The 20360-nt window shown below is 47.4% G+C and overlaps 1 protein-coding gene across 1 annotated transcript in view; it reads left to right on the top strand.

The window, feature by feature from the left end:
• The window catches only part of RTN4R (reticulon 4 receptor), an 83959-nt gene extending 63899 nt beyond the window's left edge, over positions 1-20060 (top strand). The window contains exon 2 of the mRNA XM_076352989.1: positions 18022-20060. Within this exon, the coding sequence (XP_076209104.1) occupies positions 18022-19451 (1430 nt within the window). The 3' untranslated portion in view covers positions 19452-20060. The remainder of the gene's footprint in view (positions 1-18021) is intronic.
• The last annotated feature ends 300 nt before the right edge of the window (positions 20061-20360 follow it).

The following is a 20360-nucleotide window of genomic DNA, read 5'->3' as shown; positions in this document are numbered from 1 at the left end:
ACTGAAGCCTTTTGGTCTATTCCTGTTATCCTGAGGGTTTCTTCTCTTGGATTAGGTAGTTTATAACTAGCTCATAAGTTAAAAATGCTGATTTCATGCCTCTTCATTTGTCTCCTCTGCTGAATTGCTTGTGTCTGGATGTGATCTGATCAGTGGTTACACAATCTGTATTCAAATCAGTGGTCTATAGCTGACAACCATTTATTTATATATATGTTTATTTTTTTAAATCAGTACCCTGCATCACCCATTTATTAATTTCTGCAAGGTCGTGCAAGTCTCAGATGCACCAAAGCTTACAAGCATCTTAGCAGAAACTTTATGTGTCCCTTGCTGCAAGTGCTTTTCAATTCTCTCTTTCTCTTTCTCATTTAGATTTTCTTCTCAGTCTCTTGTAAATGTCTTTCAGACGTGGGCTTCCCTTGTACTGTTGTGATTATCAGGAACGGCTGAACTCCCCTCCAGGCGTGAGGGCTCCCGTGGTTCTGAAAGCTGTGGGTCTGCTCCTCCTGACATGCAGAAATTATTTTGCCAGCATTAGAGAAATTGCTTTGGTTTTGTGCATTAATGCTACTATCAAGCCTTAACTTTTTTTTTCTGGAGATTGCCATGTTGCCTTGTCCCTGTTCTTCAGTAGCTGTTTTAAGTAGTCAGACTTCCACACTTGCCTTGAATATCTTCTCCTTCTTTTTTGAAGTTACTCCCTTCAGAAATGGTTTTAAGTACACTTAGTCTCCCTCTTTCTCAAAGAGTTTTGTCTCTCATTTGCTTCCCCTCTGGAGAGAAATTTCTTGTGTGTCACAGGACCTGACTTTCATTGCTGTTATTTCGGACTGCAGCTGGTTTAAGTTGGCAGATTTCAGTGATGTTCTGACTCATGTGTGGAGCAGAGCTGGGGGCTGACTTTTATTACCATCTGTCATGACCTGGGAGTATTTATACCTCTAAAAGGTGATATTTTGATGTCCCTTTTTCTCCAAACATTTTCTCCTGAAAAATTTCTTTTTGTGGAGCACCAAATGTCCTTCCCTTCCCTAGCATAAGGATGACAAAAAAAAAGCCCAATAACGTTGACCTGTGGTGCTGTGCTGGTCTGAGTGATGGTTTTACATCCAGATGCTCTGTTCCAATCCAGAAATTGAGCTGGGACTATTTTGGCCAAAACTTTCCGGTTTTATTTTTTTCCAGCTCTTTGCAAACAACCTGCCTAGAGTTGACCTGGTGTGTGTTTGGTTCACTGGCTCTCTGCAGCTCTGTCTTCATGTGGGTACCAACCTGTGCCATTGCACAGCTCATTTCTGCGGTTCAGCTTTGAAATAGAGAGGACAGACAACATGTTTTCCCCTGTGGTCTTTCCATATCTCCTTGTTGATGAGCCTTGCTATAATGCCTGGTAGGGCAGTTGCTCCTCCTTCAGCTCAATAAATTTACTGTGCTACACTGCTTCCTCTTGTATTTTTTCAGGATTCTGCAGCCCTTAGAAGACACAATTAAGACATTTCAACCTGTGCACAGAGCTGGTCCTCCAAGTTCAGCTGTGGATAATGCTCTTTCTCTCACCACTTCCATAAGTTTCTTGGTGTTTTGGTTAAGCAAGAATATCAGAAACTAAGAGCTATTGTAACGGTGATCAATAATAACAATTGTATTCTTTCTGATAGTCTCTAGGAGCCCCAGGCAGGAACTAACATTTGGCAATGCAAGCACAGAACAAAAATTCACTCCCAAGTAAACCACCTTGCCTTCACTCGTTATCAGCCGTCATCTTGCAGCTCTCTGGCAGCTCCTCAGATACGGCTCTTTTATCTATAGTCTTTCCCCTTCACCCTGATTAGTTGGAACGCTGATCATTTTCCCCAGAAGTAGCTGCATTTTTCTAGCCTATATCAATCTGACATTTTTTTTCCACAACCCTCCCTGTCATTTATCTATCCCCACTAATGCTGAAAGCTTCTCCAGCTCAGTAGGGGCAAATTTAATTAACCTGCTATTTTCTCCCATTCTCATTTAGATCATTAATGAGAGTGCCTAATGAGTCTGGGTCTAATAGTGGTCCCAATGGCCTATCACAGCACATGTCCTCCTCTCGATATATCAACCAGTTAACATTCAGCTTCAGTTGGGATCTCTCAGCCAGTAGTAGTCATTCCTCCAATCCAGTACAAATTGCTGTTTCACGTAATGTGTCAGGAGTGAGTTGGTTGATGCTGTACCGTGTGTTGCCCATCTGCCTGCCTTGCCCAGCCAACTGGAGATGAAGGTGTAGGTCTCTGCCTCAAGTCAGGCACTGGGGGGATACAGCAACCAGGTCTCTCACCACATTGGGCTTATGGGTGAAACGGTTATGCACCATTGGGCACCCCTGCAAGCCTCTCCATACTCAGCTGGCCAAGCAAACCCCTGTATGCTGAGGTCCATCAACACCTGGAGATGGAAGCGTGCACCCTCGCGCTGGTAGGTGGCAAGAGAATTTATGTGCCATCGGCTTTGCAGGCAGCTGAGATGAGTTTGAGAACTGCTGTGGCAGTTGCATTTTAGGTGGTGACAGCTCTTGGGGAGGTTTGCCACTGCAAGAGCTACCCTTGTCCCAGCGACCGGCCACTGTTGCTGTTTCACTCACTTTGCTGCTCTCTGACCAGCCGGAGATGAGGGGATGCTGCGCTGTGGGAACTGGCCAGAGTACCAGGGAAGATGAACAGGAGGACATTGAACTTGTTTGATTTCAACTCAGGCAGCGATTTTGAACAAACCCAGCCATCAGACACCCCCACCCTCTACCCCATCACAGGAAACCCCAGAGGGACCTTCCAAATCTAGGATTAGCCGGTTCCCTGATAATAGCCTCTGGGCACCAGCACCTAACATGAGGGCTAAGAGGCATGCGTCACCTTCAGCAGGATTTAAACACGTAAGAGGAGAGGAGAAAGAAATAGCTGCTGGATTTTAACATTAGCAAATGTCAAACCATACATTTGGCAATGGAAAAAAAACTAAGGTGACCTCTAGACGGCCGGGAGAAGAGCTGGAATATTTTGGTAGTAAAGGGGATTTAGGGATTCAGAAAGCATTATCTTAAGGATGAGGGACACACTGTGGCTTCAGCAAAGGATGCTATCGCCTGGGAAGAATAAAGGTCCAGAAGGTATTTTATCGGTGCAAGGCCTATGTGAAGCCACCAGCTGAAGCCACCAGCTGAACCCAGCAGCACACATGTCTGGAGACACAGGGAGCGTGGACGGCTCCGGGGCAGGACACAGACCTCCCCGACGGCCGGACCCTGCAGAAGTAGAAAACGGTAAGCAAAGGGAAGCACAAAGCTTTGCTCAGGGCAGAGGAAGACTTAGGTTTGTGGCAGTGTGAAGAAGAAAGGCTACTCTGAGGTGATGACTAGGAGAGGGGTGCAGGCAGGAGATGCTGTGTATACACATCAGCAGAGACCAGGGTAAAAGTGGTGCAAAGTCAAGAAGAGATTGCCCTCCTTTGGAAACAGCACAGGCTTGGTCCTCGAAGCACTGGGAGGACACCCTTCCTTGAGGTGACATTTTATCAGTCAATGCAGAATTTGTCCACAATTTCCTTTGTTGTCAACGTGATTTCTCTGTGTGCTTTCCCCGGTTGCTTGGTGTGTCAGGCTGCTGCTGCTTGTCACGCAATGCTACCGCATGGTGCTGGTTTGACCAAGCTGTCCCACAAGGGAAGCTGTTTTGGACTGTTTTCTCAGCAAAAGATGGGGGTGAAGGGGATGTCACCCCAAATAACATCTTAGAAGGAAAATAGCAAGGCAGGGGCCAAGGGTGGTGAAGCAGAAACAGCAGCATCTAAATCCTGAGTGGAAGTAGGTTTTCATGAGGATGTAAGTAGTAATGCAGGAGCCTTTCTGACTCTTCTGACTCTCTGTAATCAAGGTGAGATTGTCTGAGTTTGCTTAATGCTACATCTCTGAAAAAATCCCTAGGGGAGGGATGGCAGAGACAGAGGCACCAGAAGAAAAAGACAATCCGAAATTCCTAGCTTTACTCTGAAGTACTCGTGGTTTCCCTGTGTGAGATCCCTGGCCTGATTCCTCACACAAGGCTGGAGGGGGTTTGCCGGGCTGAGATGGTTTGCTGGGCAGTTTTTGTGGAGTTTTGGTTTTGGGAGGTGAGAGTACTGAAGAGGTTTGTATGCCAAGGCTGGCATAAAGCACACTTTTTTGAAACGTGTTGTCTGGATAGTGCCCGCTGGAACCGGCAGGGTTTGCTTTCCTTGTCCTTGCTCCTGTCAGAAGTTGCACAAACTATTTCCCCAGAGAAAGGAGAGTTTGCTTCCACTTTGGCAGGGAAAAGAGAGCAGGGGGAAATGAGGAGTCTTTTTTTTCTGTCTTCAAATCCACAAGATTTACTCTTCTCTTTCCTTGGCTTGCGTCAAGTGTGAGAAATCCCAAAGAAAGTAACAGTGAATATGCTAGGATGAGCTTTTTCCAGGCTGTAAGAGATGGGATATTCTCCTTGTAAATGTATATATTTCCTATCAGGTCACGTTTTGGTGCCTGATGTTATTGCTCTTAACCTCGGGGTATCCTGCAGGATTGAGCTTCCCAGGTGCATTTTTGTGATTCTGATGTAATTCCTATTCATAATTTGACCAATTTCTTCCTTTTTTCACTTCAGTTAATTCCTTTGATGACCTGGTTCCTATTTCCCCCAAATCAGCAGTTGGTCCTTGGTCTCCCTCCCAGTGCTGAACGAGGTGAATTAAACAAATAAAGATGGCAAGTGAAATGGAAAAAAGTTCACTTAGTATCATGAAATATTAATAGCCACTTAGTATTAGGGGAAATTAGTCCTGCTGCACTAAAACTGCTCTGCATGGAGTGACTGAACTGCAGGGTGTGAAGTCTGTGTCCCTGTGGAGATTTGCAGGTCCTGGCTATAGGATGAAGATTGCCTTCAGTAAGCTTCATGGTTTGGTTCTTTTAATTAAGTAATATGCTTCAGGGGCTAAAGCAAAATGTGTTGCTACAACATCCCTTTCTCAGACAAGGCTGGCAGTGGAACAGCAATGCCTACCTTGCCCGCTGTGGAAGAGTAAGGAAAGGTTATTGGTTTGAGAGGGCGATGCCAGAGTGACGTGAATACCCGGTCCTGGAGAAAAACAAGTCTCACGGAGTCAGTGCTAAGGAAATCTTTTATTTTCTCTGAAATGATCCTGAGTGCTTAAGCAACTTGCCTGTGGAGGCTGTGAAGTAGCATCTCCAGAGAGGGATGCCCGGCTGCGGTGAGACACCATCCATCAGGAGTGGTTTATGGAGAGTGGCAGTAATCCAGCCGTGGATGGAGGTGCAAGCCTTTTCCTAAGGAGTGTGCATGGGAGCTCTGTCAACATTAGGTGACAAGGTCCCAGTTCTAATTCCTTATAAGTACCAGAAAATCAGGGGAGTCCCAGAGGCAGGGAAGGCCAGTGCCCACCACTTGTTTAAAGCAGCAAGTGGGAAAGCCCCGTAGGTAAGGAGAGGCTCGTCGGTTCGATCTCAGTGCTGCAGGAGAAAGAGGAAATGTTAACATAGCTAAAGATCAAAGGCATAGAAATATCATTAATTTCAACTGGTAGATTTCCCAGAAAGTATTCTTAAACCCAGTCGAGTTCTCATTTTTTTCTGATGCTGTTTTTAAAGATATTGCTGTCACTATTATTTATTAATCATATTGCCACAATGCCAACAAGCCCCAGGCATGGACTAATGTTCTGGTGTATTAGATGTGGACAAAAAAAAACCAGTCTCTACTTGTGTATCTGGATTTTCATAATATATTTAGACTTATGTCAGGCACTTGATTTACTTGGTTGAAAGTATAGTCTCTATTGAATCAATGGACAGTTATTAAATGGATTAAGAAACAGGCAGCTAAAAGCTCCCAAAATGCGTTTGTTTTTGGAGGATCATTGCCAAACAAGCTGCTTGCATACTAGCTTTGCAGGATTCAGCTTTCACCACGGTGTATTTCACTATTTTCATGAATGATCCGGAAAATATATATAAATTAGTTGCCCATAAAGTTTGCAGCTGACTCGAATTTTGCCATGATAAATAATGATGAAGGCAAGTCTTTAATGCAGAGCAATTGCAATTGCTTGGTAGACTGGCAACAGTGAAACAACATGAATTTTAATACAGCTAAATGCTCGGTCATCCATCTCCGAGCACAGAATGTAGGCCACTTCGTCAGGCTGGGAGACTGCCTGCTTGAGGGCAGCAACTCTAAAATTGATTTAAGGGCCATATTGGATAACAGGTGATTATGAACATTTAATGCCCTGTAGTGGTGAAATGGATTAACATGATCTCTGGATAAAGAGGGGAAGCCAAAGTCTGATTAGGGAGTTTTTATCCACCTTGATTAAAAAGCAGGAAGGTGCTGTAATCTACTGTAGCTGTAATGAGACCCAAAGGCTGGAAGTTGAACTGAGGGCTTTTGGCATGGAAATCTGGTGCAAACTCCTGGCGGTATACTATGGGGTCTCTGAACTCATGGGGGATATCTGTTGTAAGAGGTGTGGGCAGCTCAGCCAGCCACCAGGGGCTGCTGCCTTCAGTGAGGTTCAAGCCTTGTCTTGGCTGCAGGCTGGGATCCTTTCCCCATTGCTCGCTTCCCAGTTTCCATGCAAACGGAAAAGTGTATCATTAGCGTCCTATTGTATTCTTGTTTAGCTTGGTTTCACAGAGTCTGCACATCACAGAGCAGTATGTTTATAGAGTTGTGGGTGTCATGTTTCTTATCTGGTGAGAGTGGATGAGAGAGCTGCAGCAGGGCAGGCAAGCATATCTAATGCTGAAACTGCAAAGGAGACAAAGCCAACACCTGATAAAGACAATGGCAGTTGAATTTGCACACTTATTAAAAATCAGTCCCAACTTTTATCTGGGAATGAAAGACTGAGTCATGTGAACGTAGCGGGGATGCGTGCCAGGGAGCTGGGAGGGATGCCAAGAGAGACAGGGGAAAGGAGGCAGAGGGGGGAGCATGGCTAGACTGTGCTTCTGTCCCACCGCATGGATGGAGGGGCCGGGTGTCCAGGGGAGTGCTGAGAAATGCCCTGTGTCTGCACCACAGATCTCGCTGTAAGGGAACTTCATGGTAGAGACCTTACATTTCATTGCATGGCTCTGCTACTCCACCATCCAAGGTGACAACTCACGGGGTGGTGTGGAGAGCTCTGGTTATCCAGGCTCAGAAAGGAGAGCATCAAGTTGTGAGCAGCGTAGAGAAATATGATCTTCAGTCACCCGTGTCTGCTCTCATGTTTTCATTTCTAGCTGTTCTTTGAAAAAGTGGTTTTGTCTAAAGTCGAAATTAAAATGTTCTCCCTCTCCCTGTCCTACTTGTGTTGCCTGGGGCATTGGCTCCCAAGCTGGTTCTTCAGCTGCAAGGGTTGTCTGCGTCCATGCAGACAACCAAACTGAGGTCATGGGAAATTTTTGGAGCAACTTTTCCTTCCAGGCTCTTTCCTAGAATTCATTCCTCCACTACACATGATCTGCAGATGCTGGGTTTGTAAGCAAAAGCTGAGATAAATGTCATTTTAGAGGAAAACCAAGAAAAATGCTGCCTAGTGCAATGGGGCACTTCCAGTGCTGAAGATGTGGGGGTGGGATTCGCAGCTGCCAGGTGGGGTGCAGTCCCAGATGGCTGGGGGAGAGCAGGTGTAGATGCCATCTGGAGCTTTACCTCTCCTTTCTGTGAGTCACTCGCACACAGTGCTTTCACCAGTGCCGGGTTCGGATACACAGAAAACTCTGCTTCTTAGTAATAATGTTTTGAAGCATTCCTGAGATACTTCGGGCTCCACGGGAGATCTAAGTCATCTCAGGAAGCAGAGTTTACTTCCTTTGGACACCTGTTTGTACCTGATTTTTTACAAATATGGCACAGATAATACTAACTTCCCTAGGAGCTAGTTGTGATTCACAATGCATATTTTCTCACTTCATTCCTCACAGTGTGAGGATTGAATGGTGGCAATATCATAGATGATCCTGTTCATGCAATGTGCTGGGTGCGTCCCATCCAGATAAGATGGAAATGAGGATCGTGACCACTTATGATGCCGTCACCCGCGGTGCCGGGGACCAGTCACAGCTTCTTTCAGTCTGCTTTCTTAGGCAGCCTGGGATCTGCTAGGATTTACTGGGATGGATACGGATTTTAGTCATATGACACTTCGCAAAAGACAGTGTGGCAGGGACAGCTATGATGATACGTGACATTAGTGGCCATGACTTGGAAAAAAGGCAGATGTGACATTTCTCCCAGGTTGTGAGGAAGGAGCCCACCTCCTCTTCTGCGTACTGTGCTCAGTCTGGCCAAGCTCAGCGTTGCAATAAGTGCACCACTGCAGCTCTGCGTGGTGGATTAGGATCACAACAGTTATTCAGAGCGGTCGTCCAAGATGAATTCATGAGACGTGGATTTGGAGAGTTCAGCTTGTACCTGCAGGCTTTCATGGGTGTCTGCTTGTTCTGCTGGCTCTCCTGCAGCAAGCTGACAGCCTTCCTGCCCATCCTCCTCCTTTTCCCTCCTTCGTGCTCATTTTTTCCAGGGGTGCCACCGGCTGCTCCAAATGCTGGTTCCAGACCATGTGCTTTCACCTTCCCTTTGGGCACTGGGCATTTTCTGCCCAGACTTCTTGCCTCTCATCTGACTTCCACATCAGATATTTGCCTTGGACTTCTGCCTTTGTCACAGACAGTCCCCTGCATTGGGTATCTGCATGAGATTTTTGCCTCTCCCCCAGCTATTGCCATAGTATTTGCTAACTGGCACGGTATCATGTCAAACCCATCTGCTCAGAGCCAGATCCCTACAAATACCATGTGCTCTACTGGGTACAGAGGCTGATGCTGAGATTGGCCTGGGGGAAGCTGTGGTGCAGGGACCTTTGTGGTGTCACACTGGTGGAGGGGACACTAGAGAGGGCCAGGAGCAAGGCAAAACCAAGACTTTGCGTTATGCCTTTAGGAGAGCTGAACATAGCCATGGTTATTCCAGTGTCAAGCAACCGTACATGATCACATCCTGAAAGGGGACACACTTCTGCATGTAGTAGGAAAACCAGCTTGCCTCTGAGGAAGAAAAAGGGAACACTGGGAGAGCTTGGATAGGCCAGCAGCATCTGGGATCTACACCGTCTGCATGGAAAGGGCCAGGGTTGAACAGTATCAGGCCCAGGACTGAATGGTATAAACCCACATAAGAGGCCTTTTCTACAGTTCTCCATGCTTTCACTTTAAGGTCATAAGCTTTCCCCTTTAAAAGGTCATAAGTTTTTCCCTTCCAGATATGGGATAGATAGCTGGAAATAGGACAGATGGAAAACATGGAGATTTATTACATCTTACACAAGAACAGCTGAAAATTCTGCCTCTGCTGATAGAATTGGCAGAGACTTAGTCCCACCAGGTGAGGTGGCAGAACACAGAGCTGGCAAGAGCGCTCATTGAAGCATGGCCTAGGATATCCATAGGATTTTCCTATGCCTATCCATAGGAAGCAGTGATAACTAGGTCAGCTTTTTAATGCCTAAGAGAATAACCTCATATCAAAGATGCGAGCAAAGTTTATTCCTCTTTTTATGCAAACCATTTTAAGGAGCATCTTTAACCTGTGTTGATAGGTAGGGATTACCAAGTCCTTATTTCTGTGAACTACTGCTGCAGCTTGGCTGCTGGATCAGGAAGATGTCACTGCTACAACCAGCTTACATTTTAAGATTTGGGCACAACAGTGAACTGTGATAATATTTCTGCTTGAAGGAAAGTGGATATCTGGGCACGTGATTTGTTGCAGCAAGGGGTTTCACGGTAAAATTCATAACCACAGACTAGATGGCAGATGCAATTCAGCATTTATAAATACAAAGTAATGTACACTGGCAAACAGCCCAGACCCTTACCTAAACAAACACAATGATGGGCTCTAAATGAGCTATTGCCACTCAGCAAAGTGATCTTGGGAATTTCGTGGAGGGCTCTCTGAAAAGCTCAGCTTGATGCTGAATGATGGCAGGCAGAGTGCAGGAGCTGTAAGGGACAGAGCAGGACACCTAAACCTCTGCCTAAGTCCATGCTGCAGTTGCATCCCGGGTATTGTCCTCCCACCCCAACAGTGAAGAGGACCTGGAAAAGATGCAGAGAAGTACAGCAAAAAAGTCTGGAGTAGCATTCATACAGTGACCTAGGGCTTGGAGAAAACCTGAGGGAGTGGAAAGAAGGTTTCATAGTCTGTTAAGGAGACAGGGAAATTCTGCCTCAGGCAGGCCCTGGGCAGCTCCTGTTTGCCCGGAGCTTGGAGAAGATGCCAAGGCAATGCTCACACCGTTTAGTATTGCCTTTCAATACACATCTGCTCCTGACCACTGTGTCGGACCAGCCCAAATGGGCTGACTCAGTGCAGCTCTTGTCACGTTCTTGTATTATAACGAAGGCTTTTCTCTTTCTCATTTCCTGGCCTCACAGGGCATGACTACGCTATAATAATTGATATTAGTGTTATTGTTATACAGGGACCTAATGACTCCTGTATTTAAATCCCTTGATATATTCCCCTATGAAGGTTTCTCATGACCTTTTCTTTGAGACTCTTTCACATCTCTATGGCTTGCAGCAAGCCTTTGAAATTCAGCAGGAGGAAAGGAAAACCCTCTGGCTAGAGAAGAGGCTTTTTTTTTTTTTTCCCTCATCATCAAATTCATATTCAAATTGGCTGAAATATAAACTGTTAACTATCACCTTTTCCTTTCTCTCCCTGATGTTGCTGAGGGAAGTGCTGGCAAACCACCAAAAGTATAACCCTGCCCAAATGTTTTTAGGCTAAACTGACGCTGCTGCCAAAATGCTGGGAGCGCTGGAGAGTCTCTGGCAGGGATGGGGAGCACCGCCGGCCGGGAGCTGCTTTGGCACATGCCCGTGAACGGATGGAGCTGCCCTGGTTAAGGTTTGTGCTGCACTCAGCTCACGTAATGAGTCATGTAGTTCAGCCCTAAGCGATGCTGAAGAATCAGCATTCAAACCCCTCTGGAGATTTGTGAGGATGGATTCTAAGAATTGCACATGATATAACTCTCTTTTACCTTCTTCCCTTAAAAATATCCCTGCAATATTAAGTCCAAAAATCACATTAAGGGAGTATGATTTAGGTGAAAAAGATGAACACCTAGAAGTTAGGAAATGGCACATCTATTGCCTCCATCCCCTGCCTGGATGCATTACGGAAATGACCTTTCATTTCTCACCGCATATGATATTTTTTCTTTTGAAATCCTGTCTCGTTCAGGGTAGAGGCTGGGTATACCAAAGAGCAGGACTGAGGGTGTACTGCCAAAGGGAATGAAGAGCATCACAGTCCCAAAGGTTAATGGATCTGGATGCAGTCCCAGAGCATGTGGGATCAGAGACTGTACCTATAGAAGTTAGGGGTGGGGTTCAGGTGCCTAAACATTGCTGCCTGCTGCCATTTATATCACACCCAGCTCCAGCTGCTGGAAAAGCAGAGGTCTCCTAGAGGAGTTGTGTCAAATCTGCCAGCACTCGTTTTGGTGTCTCAGACCCTCAACGGTGTCTAGAAGAGAATTAGCTGGCTATTTTTAGGCAGATGGGATTCGGCACCGGAAAAAGACGTAGGTGTTTTGGTGTGAGCTGGGACTCAGCTCCAGCAACAGCCCGTGGAGATGGAGCTGACCCAGTCAGTTGAGCCTGGAGAGCAATTCAGTGCCTTGGAGCAGACACGGAGCTGCGGTCAGCTGGCTCGCTCCAGTGACCACACTGACTATTCACCTTGACAGGGGTGCCTGACACCCCAACATCCCCATGGAGCTGCAGATATGCCACAGGACCTGCAGCAGTCCCAAAATTTTCTGCTGCAGCTGGCTGCCAGGCGACTGCCTGAGGATGCTTGCACGGCAGTGGGCACCTGTGTGCTGGGACCTGCTCTGTTCGTACCCGCGTCAGGTCCTCAGTTCCCCAGAGTTGTAACACTGGTTGCTTCTCCCAGGTGCTTGTGTGGCGGCAGAGCATCACTCCTCTCCTCTCCTCACCCTAAAGCCACTCCAGCTGCACCATCCTGAACCAGCCTTCCTCTCTGCAGTGGAGGGAGGAGGCAGCAGAAGGGAGAGAAACTCCAGCCTGGGGTGAGACTCATCCAAACCAATTCTCCTTCCTCATTCACCTCTCGATTCGCCTTTGATTTGAAATGCATAAAAGTGCTGCCCTCTTCCTTTTGGCGCACACACACTCACACACACAGACCCATCTTTGGCCACAGGACAAAGCAGGAGACACTGAAGCTGCTTTGCAGAGTGTCTTTCAAAGCCATGTGCTGAATTTCAAACAATATCAGTTCAGAACAGGGAATTATAGCAGCTATAGTGTCTCCGTACTATAAACAAAGGCAAAATGCTGTGTGCATCAGCAAAAGGCTTTGTATTGTAAAGTACTCCCTTTATGTCCAACCAGGAGAGAATTCAAATGATTATTGACCCTCCACTGTAGGAAAGCCGCATTATAATATCTCCAAATCAATAGAGACAAGTGCAGAGCGGCAGAGAAAGGCCACGGCACTGCAAACTGCAGAAAATTGCATTTTGCTTTGGCCTCTTAAAAAGTTTGCAAAGCATCTATTAGAGGCCCCCGGAGCCTTTTCTTTCTAATTGCCATGTTTGACAATGCGATCGCACAGGGGACTAGCGGAAAGACAGATAATGGACCCACTTTAATTGCTTCCCAGTTCCATGAGTCATAACACTTCTGAGATGGCAAAGGGGAAGTGCGGCAGTTTGACTGAAGGAGGTATCTGGCTTTTAAGAAAGCTCTGGAGGAACAAATGCTAAACTCAAAGCCAAAGTCTTGGAGGGACTGAAGGTTCCAGGTACTGGGTTTTCTTTCATCTTCTGCATTTGACTGGAACTATCCAGTTAAGTTTTAATCGTGTTCTGGAAGGGGTAGGAATGGCTTCTCGTCTAAGGGATGAGGGAATGGATGTTATGCCAAGACACTTTTCCTCAGGGATGAGCACTAAGGTTGAGTCCTGCAGGTGGAAGAGTCCAGCAGGTGGTGGAGGGTCCGGTGTCAATCACTTGGCAGTGGTGGTGGGAGCACACTGCGTAGGCAGAGCTCTGGATGGATTTATCTGGCAGGTCAAGGGAAGGACGCTGTAGTTCCACACTGGGAGCTGGTCTTGGCACATATTTCTGGGAATGGACACACAGTGGACCTTCTGACCTCCCTCCTCCCTGTGCCACCAGTGAATATCTCCTGTACTTCTGGCTAAGGGCAGGGTATGTTTTTCCTGGAAAAAGAAGGAGCCCACAGCCAGAGCTGAACCCAGCACTCCAGGAAAACAAACGATGGCGTTTGCCTGTGCCAGCCAGGCTGCAGCGCAGCTGGGCTCTTTCTGCCCAGGTCCTCTGGATTCTTGTTGTCATCTGCCCTCAACCAGGGCTTTGACCTTTCTCCTCAGGGCAGCACCCACTGGGACCCCTCAGCATCATGGATACTTGGTGCCTTCCAAGAGGAGCAGAAGCCCACGACACTCACACTATTCCTGGCAAGTTTTAAGCTGTGTCTGTGTGATCTTTGCCTGGCTACCCTCTGAAGGTCTTCATCCTTCCCCTCTGCTTTGTGCCAAGGGAAACAAGCTGCAGTGTGGTGTACAGGACAGTGTACAGGCTCTGGGCACTGCCAGGATGTGTCCCAGCCTCTCTGGGGACGGACTGGTTTGCCTGGGTGCTGCCTTCACCTCAGCTGGACAAGCCGTGGGACATGGTGGTTGTGAAGGAGGGGAGGAAGATGGAAAGGAGGAGGTAATCAAAGAGGGGGAGGAACAAGGGGAGGTGGAGAGGAGAACAGAAGAAGGTGGAGCACGTGGCTTTGTGCCAGGGTGCCCGGCTGATGGGTCTTGGGGTGCCTGGTTCCTCTGCCCATCGCTGCAATACAGTCCTCAGATTAGTGCTCCAGCTCCTTCTCTGTGTTATGGCCCCAGCTCTGTGCTAGAGCATGAGGCTCAGTGAGGTCATGGTCCACACCATGCTGCGATGCTCAGCTCAGCATAAAAGGGCTTGTGTCTGTGCTTTGCGTCACGACATTGGGCCCCAAAACAGATGCCTGTTTCCAAGTGATGGGCTCCAGCCCTGGGGGCACAGGGCAGTGATACAGTTGGCCTGTCTCAATCTTGCCGGACTTGGTCTAGAGTAAGAGATTACCTGAAAATATGGGGGTGTATTCCAGGCAGACAGGAACAAGGTCTGCTGTGCTTCAAACCATCCTAAAACTGTGTGGCTGTGTTAATGTGGCTTGATGCCAGGTCTTAGCAACCTTCCTGTCCCAGGACCCTGCCTTGTGCTCATCCCTGTCCTAAAGTAGTCACTTGGCACCTGGTCAGAAAAAGCAAGGTAATATCTGCCTGGAATTGGATGGATGAAACTGTCCTGGTGCAAGGTCTGGATGGCTTATGGCACTTGGTGACCACTGCGGTCTGGGACACACTGAGCACAAGGCACAGTTACTGGTTGAACACCAGTGACAGAGAAGCTCCTTGGAGCAACAGGGGAAGGCCAAGGCATGGTCCCTCTGGTCTTTGTCACAGCACACCCCAATCTGGCTCAGGAAGAAAGGGTCTGCAGCATCACCTTGACTTCCCAAGGCTGTCTGTGGGCTGCACCCACTCCTGCACTTGCTTCAGGCTCTGTGCTGGCCAGAGACTCTCTGACAACTGCTGGGTGCTGAGCTTTGTCATGGATCAGTCAGGACATGGTTGAGCTGCACGGTGGGAAACTAACTGGAAAAAAGCTTTGGGAGATGATTGGCAGTAACTGTCTCTGGTGGAAGGAGCTAATCCGAGCAGCTCAAGAACACCAGGTCGCTAATTAAAGCACACAGGCTAGCCCTGCCTGTAATTAATTTCCCTATGCTGCTCCACTGGCAGCCAGCTACCAGTGCCACTGACTCAGAGCTCCCAACAGCCTCAGAGGCATCGGCAGCAGGAGAAGAAAAACCATTTTTCAGAGTGGAGCAGGATTTGCCCCTTCCCTTCTGCTCCTCTGTGCTGGGGAGAAGCTGTAGCATGCCTCCAGCTCTGCACACGCCCAGAGGCTGGGACAGGACCTTGCTGCCTGGCTGTGTCCATAGGAAAGGGCTGGTGGTGCACGCTCAGGGCACAAGCAATCAAGTGATCCAGAGGGTGCAGGAGCATGGCTGTCAGGAGGGGGTGGCACAGGGCAGGGCGGTATTCATATGCATGGCTTGTTCCCTGCTGGCTGCTTCATGTTCTCTCTTTCTCTCCTCGTGTATACATATATTTATTCTACACTTGCCTCCCCTGGCTGGAGGTGGAACAGGAGTGTTGTCATTGTGATTCCTCTCCCATAGGAATGGTTCTTTGCATTCACTCCACTGTGAGCGTGTCGCATAGTTATAAGGCATGTGGGATGCATCTGGGTTGTGGTTGGATTTTCCCCGAGTAGGCTGTAGCCCCTGCGGTATTGCCAAGGCAGGGAGGAGCAGCTGGGAAGAGCCATGGAGCCTGCAGCATTGTCTGCAGTCCGAGCGCTCTTTTGCTGGAGCAGGTGGTATTGCGTAGTGAGGTGAATCCCATTGCTCCAGTGCCACCCCGGCCCACATCATCTGCATCACGAAACTGAAGAAAGAGGCTCCAGAAAGTCATATTTCTCTGGCTACAGGTTTTCATTATCAGCTGGAGAGGAATCGTGCTGGTCAGAGAGTTGCCAGCATTGTTTTAATTTCCCAGGAGGCTCCTCTTGGTGTGACATGTCTCCAGCAGGGGATTTCAGTTGTCTCGTGTTACTTTGCTCCATACAGTTGTTACAGTTGCTCCATACAATGGGACGTGATATGTCAAAACATGACAAGCCAGCCAGAATGTGTCATAATACTGCACTCAACACACTGCCTTCCAGGGATGCTCAGCAGCTAATAATAACAGACTCAAATTATCTCTGCATGCCGAGCTGTTATTTTTTCTCCCATGTGGACTATGATATATAGGAGTCTCCCACCTATATTGGACCGTTGGATCACCACAGATTTATTAATTGCACACGGTGAATTATTTTGACTAGCGTGAAACTCAGGCCTGGGATCCCAGCCTGTTATTGCAGAAAAGTGGCTTCTCCAATACCTTTGTTATTGCTTCAGTAAACAGTTTGGTAAGATTTCCGTATGATTTACTCCTTTATTGTTGGGGTTTGAAGTTGCTACTTCGACGCAGAGATGATGTGGTTTCATTAGCTCCGTGACTGCCTTTCAGGCTTTTCTGTGAGATGCAACTGCTGTCTCCAGGATTTGGCCCCGTGGGAGCCAGCATGCTGCACCATGCACACGTGGCTGGAAGCGACCGGGCTCTCTCCAGTCTCCCCAGTTTGCCCCAATCTGCATCATTGTCTCTTCATTCCTGACTTTTTGAACTCTGCTATTTTACCTTAAGGTGTAATGAGGCATCAACATGCCTAAACAACATTTTCAGTCTTTCGGGGAAGGAAAAAACCTCCCACAACAGTGAAGAGGGAAAGCTGCTGTTGTCCCTGGGCTGGGGATCCCCAGTGATGGGGAGGAACATGCCTTTTTGCCAGAGGTGCTGTGATGAGCTGGGAAGGAGACACACGTGTCCCTGCTTGCACGTGGTATTTCACAAACAGAGCCTCCCACTGCTAGAGTTGCTGCCCATTCATTTTAGCTCCTGTAAGTGGTTTAGAGGAAGCAATCTAATTACTTGCTGCTAATTGCTGGTAAAGCACTGCTGAAACTGCCTCTCCTCCCTGCCTTCCCTGGGTAGGAAACAGCAGGTCTCTCTGCAGGTGTCTCAGCTGGAGGTTCATGCTGACCCTCCCTCGCAGGTCCCCTTTCAGAAGACGATGCTGGCTGCACAGCCTCTGCCCATCCCTGCCCATCCTCCAGGCCCTTTCCCAGCAGCCCAGCTGGGGCTGGTGAATTTGGTGAATCAAAATGCTTCCTTGTGATTCCTGTGCAGCCCAGCTCCTGGGAAGGAGGTGGTCATCGCCATGAAAAAATGTTCCTCTCAGGGGCTTTTCAACCCCAATGGGATGCCTGAACACTTGGGACACACGAAACCTACTTCTGCCTTGCAAACTTTGAGGAATCCCTGAATCAAGCATTTCACATGATTTCCTCCAACAACAGTACCGCCCTTTGTGGAAAAACATGCTGTTTTCTCCTCTTCCTTGGTGGCTGCCCAGATTCAAAGGGAAAAAGGTGACAGAGGAAGGGAAAGCAAGACTATGTGGTGTAAAGGTTTGACCGAGAGAAGGAAAGGATGCTTTTGGCCCTGAGACCTCTACAGGCAGGTCTGACCTGTAAGTTATTCTGGGAATCCTCACAGTTATTTCTTACAGGAAGACCAGGTCAGTCAGAAATTGTTCATGGAAAGTCACAAAAGCCACATCTCCATCTTACGTTTTGAACGCAATCTGGGGACACCTGCTTGTTTTGGAGAGTTGTTCAATGATCCCGAAAAGCAAGGAGCTGGTGGCACTGCTGGAATGGGACGCAGAGTTGCCTAGTACAACCCCGTGGCTGCAGGCATCAGCCACAGCTGGGCAGATGCTTTCCCATAGGCTGAACTGCGCTAAATGTGCCTGTGGCAGAGACAAGTGGCCCCCAGAAGACAGCCCCTTTGCTCAGAGGTAAGCTCTTTGGAACAGGGCTTATGTTAGATGTGCATTCAGGACCCACAATGCAAATACATAACGATCACTCTCTTTCACCACCAAAGTGTGAAAGGCTGAGGAGGTGCTCAGACTTTGTCACTACAAGTGTATATTGATTTTAGCTATTGTGTTGAGCAGTAGAGCATTTTTAATTCTGCATTTTAATTGTTTGGCTCCCCTGGCATATGTTGTTTGTGGTTAGTGGCAACGCACTTAGAAGGGTGATTTTCAGGCTCATCTATTAGCTGCAAAGGAAAGCGCTCTCCCATGACCCTGGCTAATTTGCATACTATTTTTGTTATCCTTTAGGAAGCAAACTGCTGATTTTGGTGCTTTGCTTGAACATCCAGTCAGAAGTGGAGTCTTGCCCCGGGGCGTGTGTATGCTACAGTGAACCGAAGATTACAATAAGTTGTCAGCAGCAAGGACTGACAGCAATCCCCACTGAGATACCCATCCAGAGCCAGCGCATCTTCTTGCACAACAACAAGATAACCCTTGTGAGGTCCACCAGCTTCACCTCCTGCCGCAATATGACAATTCTTTGGATCCACTCCAACAACATCAGCCTCATTGAGCCTGGAGCCTTCTATGGGCTCAACAAACTGGAGGAGTTAGATCTCAGCGACAACACGAACCTGAAATCTATCAACCCTGTCACTTTCCGGGGTCTTGTTCACCTCCATACCTTACACCTGGATCGCTGTGGGCTCCTGGAGCTCTCCACAGGGCTTTTTCGAGGTTTGTTCTCCTTGCAATATCTCTACCTTCAGGATAATAATCTTCAGAACCTGCTGGATGACACCTTCATAGATCTCGCAAACCTCACCTACCTGTTTTTGCATGGTAACAAAATCAAGAGCTTGTCCGAGAATGTCTTTCGTGGGCTAATCAACCTTGACCGGCTGCTTCTGCACCAGAACAGGGTCAGCCTGGTTCACCGCCGGTCTTTTCATGACCTTGGGAAAGTGATGACCTTGTATCTGTTTAACAACAACCTGACAGTGCTCACGGGGGAAACCATGGCTCCTCTGGTGTCCCTCCAGTACCTACGCTTGAATGGCAACCAGTGGATCTGTGACTGCCAGGCTCGGTCTCTCTGGAATTGGTTTAAACAGTTTAAAGGATCGTCTTCAGAGCTAGAGTGCCACCTTCCCCCTCGCTTGGCAGGGAGAGACCTCAAAAGGCTGCAGAGCGCCGACTTGGAAGGATGCGTCGACTCCTTCAACCAGATACGAACAAGCGTTTTTAGCACTAAGACCAGATCTGGTAAACTGCCAACTGGGGTCCCCCCTCTTGGTTCCCACAATGGCTCCCCGAAGTGCTGCCAGCCAGAAACGGATAAATCGTTTATTTATGAAGCTAAAGGCAAGGCAGGTCCTTCTTCCCACAGCAGCCGGCCATCCTCCAACAACCCTCTCAAGGACAAGGAGAACATGTCCAAAACCAAGTATGTTGAGACGGACCCTTCCAAAAATGGCAGCAACAAGCAGATAAACGATTCCCCCTTTGGGACCTTCCCCAGCATTGTAGACCCTCCATTGACCAAGTTGAAACCAGAATTTCTAGAGCCTATTGAACCTTCCACAATCCCAACCAAAAAGAGGCAGGGCTGCTCTAAAAAGAACAAATCAAAGGCTCAGTGCCGCCTCACCCAGCAAGGAAACAGCTCCACGTTACAGCTCAGCCTAAGCCTTTTGATCCCCCCCTTGGTGTGGAGCTTACTGTTATTCTGCTAAAATTAACTCTTTTCCTGGGTTGATGACACTTTAATACTAGACTTTTGCTGACCTCCATAAATGTTGCAAACAAAAGCAAAACTACCATCCACCCTGAGAAAGCTTTGTTACACAAAAGTTAACTGGATGCCTTTATAAAAAAAAACAAAACAAAACAAAACAAAAAAGACAAACACCAAGATGTACATAATTTATTTGTCCTGAATCCTGTGAATTATACCTTTGGTCTTCGGAACTGCACTTGCCCAAAAAGCAGCTTTTGCTACAGCAGATGGTAAAGAAATATGGTTTATTTACAGGAAAAAAAAAAAAAGTGTAAGAAATGCTCTGAAAAGAATGTCTAAAATCTGTTTGTAACTTGACATCACACTGAACAATATTGCAGGTTCCCATTTGCAGAGGTAATGAATTTGATGCTGTTTTAATCCTATGTTTATGAATATTGCAGTTTTTCCGTATTCATTCCATCACACCATGTTTACGGGCAGCATTTGTTAAAGAATGCTACCTTTTCCTTCACGAGATTGCAGTATATATAGATATGCATTTTATTTTACTTGTGTACAAGTATACAAAAAAAATATAAAATAAAGATTTCTTTTTCCTAAATGGTTGTCATCTGCAAGGGGTGAAGTACGCTAACCAGCTAAAAAGCTGAAAAATTAAAAGGATGTTGAGTAATCCGTGATCTGAAGGCAGGTTGAGCATTTAACACAACAGTAATAAATAAGACATACTCAGCATGGTTATGCAATCTTTAACTGGTGCCAACAAAGGGTTTCCTTGCATGAAACATGCTCTGCTAATATTCCTGTTTCCCTTCAAACTGTCCCACGCATTCGCCCAACATCATTCATATTTCAGGATGCTCAGAATAGCAGGAAATATTAGCCCAGCCCCTTGGAGCTG

Source organism: Aptenodytes patagonicus, chromosome 15 (assembly GCF_965638725.1).
Source record: "Aptenodytes patagonicus chromosome 15, bAptPat1.pri.cur, whole genome shotgun sequence".
NCBI classification, from domain to species: domain Eukaryota; kingdom Metazoa; phylum Chordata; class Aves; order Sphenisciformes; family Spheniscidae; genus Aptenodytes; species Aptenodytes patagonicus.
Note: the sequence above shows the minus strand (reverse complement) of the source record. Positions and strands in the feature narration are given on the sequence as shown.